General features: G+C 36.3%; 1 protein-coding gene across 2 annotated transcripts in view; it reads right to left on the bottom strand.

The window, feature by feature from the left end:
- The window catches only part of HOOK3 (hook microtubule tethering protein 3), a 73,971-nt gene continuing 64,179 nt past the window's right edge, over positions 1 to 9,792 (bottom strand). For both annotated transcript variants that reach the window (XM_026712746.2, XM_087926416.1), the window contains 3 exons: positions 7,675 to 7,779; positions 7,258 to 7,329; positions 1 to 6,547 (listed from right to left, as the gene is read on the bottom strand). In XM_026712746.2, coding sequence (XP_026568531.1) covers positions 6,407 to 6,547; positions 7,258 to 7,329; positions 7,675 to 7,779 — 318 coding nt within the window. In that variant the 3' untranslated portion in view covers positions 1 to 6,406. The remainder of the gene's footprint in view (positions 6,548 to 7,257; positions 7,330 to 7,674; positions 7,780 to 9,792) is intronic.

The raw sequence follows: 9,792 nt of genomic DNA, 5'->3' as shown, positions 1-9,792 counted from the left end.
CATTTTATAGAAGCCTTTATTTACAACTTGTTTAACAACTGTACACTGGTTTTTGTAGCCTTGGAAGCATGTTCCGGACCGAGGGGAAACATCCTGACCTCCTTCCCCCCAAAATTTATCTGAACTTACAACCATTATTATCTTGTTTATCTATATACAGATAGGTTTTTAAAATCACTACAATGGCCGTATGGTGAGAAATCATACTTTGGGGGAAATTAATATCTAGTAATCCTAGAATTTCATTCTTACAGAGAAAAAAAAATACATTTTATTGGCAATGTGACAAACAAGTAATTTTGGTAGCTCAGGACAGTCAAACAAGTTGTTATTGAAACACACAGATAGGTTGAACACATGCTTAGGATCTCAAAAAGTGGCAGCTGCATCATGATATAGTTTAATGTTAAAGCCCAAATCATTGCAAGTAGACAGGCAAAGTTGCCTAATGGAGGTTAAAAGCAAAATTCATACTCTTTCCCCTTATCTGATGTACTAAAGGGTTTCTGTAGATGATTTTTTTTTTAAACAAAAATTAGACATGATATAAAAAAGCTCCCAGCCGCAAGCACATATTTTAAGATCAGGCCAAAACACCAAGCAACTCACCAAACAACTACAAAGCAAGTCCTTCCTAGGAGCTAATACAGTACAGACAAGAATATGCAGGGGAACCAAGGGAGCAGGATATATGGTTTTATAATTGGAGGTATCTAAATAAGGAAGGCCACTCTATGCGAGACAATGATAATTTCATTTTTATGGCACTGCTACCAAAACAACTCAGAAGACTGACAATGTTGAAAGCCAAATTTCCAGAACTGACTTCCCAACTGCCAGGTCCAGCCAAGCATCTTTTCCTAGTATTGTCTATGTACTTGCAACAACTCAGTCATTCCAGCAGTAAACTTTCTCTGGGGAAAAAATGATTTAAGTGTCATAAATCATAGCCCCACCTTCTCCCCCCCTGCCCCCCCCGCCCCCCAATGAATCAACACAACTAGGAATTGACTCTATTTCAGAGTCTGAAGTTGCTGGAGGACAAACATTCCATTTTGGCCTCACTTTCCCAGCTCCTCGCTTCTGAGCCACTATTAAGTTTTGCCCCAGTCTGGCTGGTAAAGAAGGTTATAGCCAGAGGTATCCTTACTACTCAGTACTAGTTTTACTCCTTATCTATGATGCTGAATGTTAATGTAGGACATGATCAATTCATCTGAAATGGCAACTGGACTGGAACTGCCAATGATCCCTCTTCAGCCACGGTCCAAGCTACCCCATTCTAAACTTTGTGTGTCTACATCTTTCCTCCTGCAGAGGGAAGGACCCTGTCAAGTTTCACAACAAAAACAGACTCCTGTTGAAACCGCTCAATGCTAAGCACTCCTTCGTTTTCACTTGGAACACGTAGGGAGACCGTTTCTTATGGCTTTAGAAGTCAGCAGCCGGGGGTATCAAGGCCAAATCCTACCTCCCTGGTAGCTACTATTGAGAATCATGATGCTGATCAAATTGTAAACTGGTTCCAGATGCAGCTGCTCCTATGATGAGGCTTAATGGGAGCGAGGCTGGCTTCCTCCCTTCCATCTCCTCAGAGCGGTTCCCCATAAAACTGACCAACTCTTCCAAAAGCCTCGTCTGTTAACCACGAGATGATAAAAGCAGTGATACAAATATAACCGCTAGGCAATATTCCCTCAGGTTTTCTCCCATCGTGCCACATTTCCTACATCTGCCTCAATATAAAGGGAAATCTACAGCAGAACAAGCCGATACTTACAAGGGTGTGGGAAAAAAAAAGCAGCTTTAAATTTTATAAAGGCAGCACAACGCATTCCAACTGTCAACATAGTCTACATGAATAACAGCAATATTTCATAACATAAAGAAAGACACATTAGTGCAATCCAAAGGGAAGATAACATAGATGAAGGACAGAAATCTTAAGATAAATACACTCAACCCAAGAACAATCAAAGAAAGTTCTATCACATAACACTGAAATGCAGGAAAGGCACAGGTTTTTTTTTTAAATGTTCCTGCTCTCTACATTCCTTTTCAGAACTGCTTGTGCATGTATGGATAAGAAAAAAAGGAAGGGCAACAAATCTGCTGAAGGAGATGCACAAAAACAAAAAGAGGATATATATATGTATTAAGACAGTAAGCAGCCTCAGTACATACAATATTGCATATACTGAGTGACAAGGCTTGGGTATTAAATTAAAAGCTGGAAAGGAACTGGCAACCCTTCCTATCCATTTTCTCCAACAATAACAACGACGACAAAATTATTCTGGTATATATATATATATATATATATGTATATATGTATATATGTATAGTATTGAACATTAGTGCACTTTTAAAATCATACTAGTAAATAAAGGTGCATTTATAAAACGTACTTCAGTCTAAAGGTGTGTGTTGCAAGAGGTCTGTGTGTTAATACTGTTAACAGGCAGAATGGAAGTCATCAAATAGCACTGCCAATGAATGCTAACAAATTGTGTGCTATAGGAGCTTGGCCATCTACCCCATCTTTTTTTTCTAGAGCTTCAATGTTTTGCTAGGTGGGAAAGTGGGAGATGATATGGTTCTCTCTCTCTATACTTCTCCTTGCAAATAAACTCCACTCTTATAAAAGAAAAAAGCAGATGCCAAGAAACGATATGCTATTTGATATTAACCGATGAAAAAAAATTGGCTAACTTAGAACAGACTGGGGGAGATGCAATGTATGGAACAGCCCTTATTTTCTGAGCAATTTAGCAAATTTTGGGACAATTGTTCCTACATAGTTGGCTTAAGACGATGAAATAGAGATTATTAATATCAGTGAATGCAGCCTAAGATGTAAAGATATCTTTGCAAAAAGAGTCTACGGAATTTATTGGCCCTCAGCAAATCCACAATGGTGTGATCCTTTGGGCGTATCTGTACTAGACAATATATCGAAAGAAAGGAAATTCTATCTAGCAATTCACTGCCTGGTTGCAAAAATGAGCTCATAGGCTATTTATACAGGAGCCTTTGCTGTATATAACAATCAAGCTTTTTAATATGTCAAACATAACGTAAAACAGCCGATCACTTGAAATGGTTAAAGCATTTTGCACAAAAACTTTCCACAGCTTCTCTTATGCTATGCTTCCTGCAATTTAATATTAATCAAATTCGCTTTTCCCTGATCGCATTCAGTTCTCGAGTTGCCCAAACGACTTCTGAATATCCAGCTCAAACTGAGCAATTATTTGAGAAAAAAAATAATAATGCTGAACTAATTAAGTATGTTTTCACACCCCAAAATAGTCCATCTTGAATTATACTCCAGCTTCAGACTTTCAGAATCCAAACCGAAAGTCTAATTAATTAGTTTTCTTGCCAAAAAGGCAGCTTCAGACATCGGTACATGAGGCCCAGGACTACCATGTAGATGGCCTGAAGCTCATTATAAGGTAAAGACTGTAACCTTTATGCAAAAAAACCCATAAGACTGAAAAAAAATTCCTGGCTAAGGAGCAATATCTCTTGCCGCTTCTGTAATACAAGGATAATGGAGGTGAGCAACCCACTGTCAACTGTCTTAATAATGAAGCATCAGCCTACAGTTTTCCATCCATGTAAATTCAGCTAAATTATATAACAAAAAATTCATATCAAACATTCTTTCCCAGAAATATGGACAATGTGCTCATAACTCAATATTGAAATGAAGTATGTCCCTGCAGTGTATTTTAATGGCTAATTAATGGTTAATTTTCTCAACCTGATATGCCTACCCTAAAGATACATTCAAGTATGCAGTAGGAAATATTAAATATTTGGTGTGCTTGCAGGTTACCAGCATTCATTTCCTATAATTCCTTAAGTTTCCAGTATCTAATTGGAATTAGGATTTAACTGATCATTTCATACACTAAAGATCACTATTTACAGGAGAAAAAAACACAACAGATACATTTTAGCCATGAAGGACATGGAGCCATGTCTAAGAAGGACATACATTTTAGTTAAGAAGGACATGGAGCCATGTCCTGTTTAGGAGACATACATGTATGAAACAAACAAACAAAAAAACTTGCAATGGGAAAAAATACCTAATTATAAAATTTTGGAAACAATGGTAATAACAAAATAGAATCCAACTTTTAACACAACTCTTTATCAAAGATTTCTTGAAACTCATTAAAATTCTTGATGGTGGAAATAGTTATAAGAAATGTTTCAAATAAAAAGTATAGACTAGTTTGAAGATCCTACATGATTTTTTCTTTAAATTATCTTAGCCAGAAAGCCTGCACATGGCAACAAGTTACACGGCTCCTGAATTCAACAAATTACACAGCCATACTTGACTCTTCGATAAGAACACTGGTATTTATTAGATGCAACTAATACCCCATATTTCAGTAGGAAACAGAGGCCACTAACTTTCTTTGGCTTTCTTGATATGTTTCTTGATATTCCATTTTTTAACTTACAGAAATGCATGTAGAGGCATCAAAATCAATGAAATATTTAAGTTACAAAGCCTTGAAGTTTAAAAGAATTAGACTTTGCATCGGACATACTTATCATTTCTGCGCAAGTGGATCTGAACTAGCCAGACTAGGGAGATAAATTCAAGGTGCTTTCAGGAAAGGTGAAAAAATATAAAAGGCTAATTTAAAAAAAATGAAATAAAGCTGATCAAAAACCTCAATAACAATTGAGAAACAAGAAAGGAGAGTTAGTGAAGAGACTGAAAGCTGAAAAAGAAGAGAAGATAGATCTATTTATGAAAAATTACATTCAAGTTTTTTTTTTCAGGCAAGACTAAATAATCAGGTTTCATTCGATTACCGTAACTGTTGGCAGAAAAAACATCTTCAGGCATGAGTTTTGCTTTGTTTTTGCACACAAAAACACAGAAATAGCCAATTAACAAGCTAACTCTCAAAAGAGTAAGTACTGTACAGGCTTTATCAAAATAAGGTTAATCAACAAAATCTGATTATTTTTTTTTGCATCAGCACAAAAGGCATGATGACTACCTAATAACTTTTCTTATGGGTGTAAAGATCTACCAAAGGAATTAGCCTTATACTGATTATTAAATGATTTTTCTGCAGCAGGGACAACACCTGGCCTACTTTTATCAAATATTGGAAACATACTACAGAAAGACCAATGGCATCACATTTTATTTTTATCGCATTTACATGAGTGGATTTTAAAAACTCATTTCATGTGCTTAGATGGTAATGAGTTAAAAACAAGTATCAGAAAATTATTGTGCACAGTATAAATGTATTAACAAAAATTATCCATACCTAAATAAATATGGTGATAAAATCCAGATGCATTCAGGATGAAAAACAGAGTTGTTACCTTACCTGCTTTGACCCAAAGAGCCAAGGCTCTTGAAATATTCTTAAGAAGTCAACAGAAGCTTATATTTAGAAAAACAAAAAGCAAAAGAATCTCTCTATTGAAGTCTTCAACAAAACCTCTATCCATATGGAACGGTTTAACTTGAGTTAATCCCAAAGATTTGAGAAGGGTGTGATAGCTCAGAAACCAGAATTCATCCCTTGCAGAATCAGAGAAACACTAATCCTGCTTCTGATAGATCGATAACTGCACAGGCATGAAATATCACTTAGCACAACCGGTTAGCAAGTTTACATATGAGAATGATCCTAACTACCCGAAGAGATCAGTGCCAATGTCAAATGGGCTTATCCTTCTTATTGACCTATAAAAAACACTTCTCAGTTAATGGAGGGCATTTTTTTAAAAAAGCAGCATTTAAACAATCAACCAGATAAAGCCAAAAGAAATGAAATAACAGCAGCATAAGATAAAGCCAAAGGAAAGGAAATAACAGCAGCATAAGATAATTTCATGAACATGTCTCATTGGGTTCTTACAAATTCTGCCAGCATGTCTATCTAATCTTTGCAAGTAATGTTACACGTCTTTCTCTGTAGCACTGTTGCAAATTGCATTACCCAATTCAAACGGATCAAATTAGTGTGAAAAAGAGGCATATTTCTTTCAATGCACCGGTAGCCTTGGGAAGAATGCAATACCGTTTAGCCATAGGACAAGTGAAATTTGTTTTCATCCATTGTAGGGCTTTTGTTAAGCGATGACACTTGCATATGAAAAGGGGTATGGGAAAAATTCCATGAATACCCTCCCATTGGTTGTTTTTCAACATTTTGGCACATTAAAAGACGAGAGGAAGACTCCAGAAAAGAAGAAAGTTAAAAAGAAAAGTTCTCTTCTGGAAATGAGACATGAAGAGACAATACTGAAAGAGTGCTGGCTAAGTTTTCCTGAAATACAGTCACTTATAACAGAAGTAGGTCTTGATTCCAGGATGGCTTCCATTCAAAAGGCAAGGCAAGGACTCTCTCTACCTTGCTGTGGCTGGCTGAACATGGCCCGAATAAGCTCTCCTTGTGCTGGTGGCTTGCCTTTGCCTAGCTAGGAAAGACTGTCCTGAACCAGTGCTAGCAAGTCTGTCTTCTACTGCTTTTTTATGAAGAGTCATCCCCTGTAGAGAGAAAGAGGTGAAAAGAAAAGGCATGCAGTATTAGTGTGGGAAGCAACCAGGATGCACTATTTCTTCGCCAAACCGATTAGGTCACTCCACTGAACTGTTTCCAATGAAAGAAATCCAGGTTTTCTTGGATTAAGCGGATGGTCTTAGACACACACTTCATCTGTCTTTCAGAAGAAAGAATGTTTTGGGTCATCCTGGAGAAGCTCCCTTATGTTAAAAAACCAGACAGGGAAATATAACCGTCCTGATTCTCTTGAAGGTTCTACACATCAATCATGGTCCTTTCTGATTTTCTTATTCTAAATTGGGTGTCCCCCTTACAAGAGTTCTCTTTGGTTGCTTCCAAAAGTGGACCTCTCTTCCAAGACAACAATGCCAAAGGGTTCCTCAGTATTCATTTTAGTTTTCCATGCCAATTCCATGAAACTGCTGGGGAGGCAGTTACCTAGGATGAGGGCTGAACTGTATCAATATACAGACAATACGTTCCTTAACATCTTGAGGCTGCGTTGAAGCGGAAAAATATCTTTCAAAACTGAGTATTATACAGAGAACAATGTTCTTCAAACAATTAAGATACTAGGGGACACATCACCTTTGCAGTCTAAATGTCAATTTAGTTCCGAAAAACATACTATGGAAGTGAAGCAATTCATTAAACTTTGCTGGCATTCTTATTTTATCATCTGAACTCTACTTACCATATTGTACCAGGCACTGACAATGTATCTCTCCTCCATTTCTCTTTGACTCTTTGTCTTTTCATATTCTTTCTATTGGGAAAAAAAAGTATTTCTCATGATTTCACATGCATACTATAATGGAAATATACTGTGCTCAGAGCTCAAGTCCCTATTTTCATTTCTGTTGTGTGGAATGGTGGCAAACTGTGGAATTTTAAATTATTCATGAAATTGTATACAGTTATTAATTTTCATCATGGAAGCTCATACTTCAGATTAACAGCTCAAGATAAAAAACATAATGGTTGTCTTTCGTGTGCTTAATGTAATTGCCAAGAAGATTCAATTGTGTGTGCTTTTATTCAAGATAAGATCTACTGATTTTGAGCAAGGCTTAATTGGGTTTAAATATGCACAAATTTCATAGGAAATTACCTCTAAGGAATGGAACATCCTCTCACGTTCCTGCAGTTGATTCTTCAGTGCCTGAATTTCAGGTGCTGAACCTTGGTTCTGTTTGGGATCTAAGGTACGGATGACCTGCAAAAACAAGAATCACATGCTAAGAAGGTAACGCCAAATAGGAACACAAGAAGTTGAATATTTGTTCATCTACTCCAGAACCATCTGTTCTAATTGATGCAATAATCCAGGGTCTTGGACAGGAAAAGGTCTAAGCAGGTGACTGCTAGATTGAATCTAAGATCTCTTGCATGCAGAAGTTGTGTTACATTATTGAGATAGTATATCTTTGGCAAGTTATTTAGAATTGCTTAAGTTTACAGAGTCTACGGAACATCCAGAAATATATAAATTTTAGTTTTATAGGAATTATGAACAGCATAAGCATTTTACCACATGGTAGAACTGATCCAAGTTTATAAAAGTAGTCAATTTAAATACTTGGGAACATATGAAGAACCTAGCCTAGATTTCTCTTCCTTCATATTCCTATGAATATATATTAGGGGAAGGGAGGGGAAGGAAAGGGAGAGGATAGAAATTAGAAGAAATTAGCTACCACACAATGTGAGCTTAAAAGTGTTTTGTCATGAAAATGAAAACTATCATTATTATTATCCCTCCAAGGGGTAGTTCATTGTGTGGAGGGCCTGCATGCTCAAGTGACGCTGTTGAACGGATACAATCATATCAGACAGATCTTAGCTGAAGAGTCTGACTAAAAGTGTTCCAAAAAAGCCATTTGGTATGGTGAGAATTTATAATTCGAATTTCATGCCAGATCGAATGTTGCCTGGATTAATGAAAGTCACACTGGATGCTATGACTCTTGGACATTCACTGAAACATGTGCTAAAGCTCAGCTGCTTCTACTAGGCAACCAGGGCATGGATCTGACAGGCAAAGAGAAGGCAACAGACAGTGAAGAATTTGGTTGAAGGAAGAAATAGCACTTAGACTTTATATACTACTTCACAGTGCTTTCCAGCCTTCTCTAAGCAATTTACAGAGTCAACATATTGCCCCCAACAATTTGGCCCACATTTTATTGACCTTAGAAGGATGGAAGGTCAAGTCAACCTTGAGCTGATCAGGATTGAACAGGATCTGCAAAGTTAGCCTGCAATACTGCATTCTAACCATTGTGTCACCACAGCTCTTACTACTCAAAACTACTTAATTATGGAATGTTTCTATGAATCAGAAACACTGAAATGTGAATGTATCAGTTTTGAAAAGATATCCAATTTTTTGGTTAACAAACAGAGGTTTATGGACCAAACGGAATTAATTTTCAAACACAAGTTCTTTATCAATGCTGAATTAGAAGCAACTCAAAACCAAGCTATTCAAAATTTAGGTGTAGTTAGAACTACCAATAAAAATACCAATTTGCAGCGTTAGCAACAAACAAAATGTGAAAAGACTCTAAACCTTAATGGAGAACAACAAAGAAAAGAAACTTGAAGTTACTAAATAATTGCCAACTCTACTGGTTAATGAAGAACTAGTTGGAAAAAGGAGCTGAATGAAAGAAGCCAAAGGGTACATTTGTCAAAAATTTAAAAACAAATCAGCTAAAATAGAAACAAACATTAATGGAGCTGTCAAAAATATTCCAAATGAAACAATGACCCAAATCAACCAGCTGATGTATGCCATAGTCTATGTAACTACTCAAGAATTGGAACTTAAAATATGAAGGTATTAAGAAAGGAAATCCTAAATGGAAAAATTTGTGTGGCATTGAAGAAAAAGAAAATTTGCAATGGATTTGAGCAATTTGTAGAATCTGAGGCAAAGAAATTTGAAGAATAAGAAAATCAAAAATAGCCTGTGCATGTACAACCTGGATAACAAAGAAATTGCAGAGACTGCAGAATAATTGAAACGAAGAATTGTGGCCATTGCTGAGAAGATCAACTGATACGAAAATCAAATAATCTAATTCCATCAAAATTTTCAGTTTAGGGCAATAAATTCTACAAAATTTTTGAAAATGGGAAAAAATAGACTACAAATAATAAAAACATGTGGCAAAGAAAATACCTTGAATTTTAGACAAGTTTATGGGAAAACAACAGGAATCAC

The sequence above is a fragment of the Pseudonaja textilis genome, chromosome 2, assembly GCF_049901715.1.
Source record: "Pseudonaja textilis isolate UNSWEBS1 chromosome 2, rPseTex1.2, whole genome shotgun sequence".
Lineage (NCBI taxonomy): Eukaryota > Metazoa > Chordata > Lepidosauria > Squamata > Elapidae > Pseudonaja > Pseudonaja textilis.
Note: the sequence above shows the minus strand (reverse complement) of the source record. Positions and strands in the feature narration are given on the sequence as shown.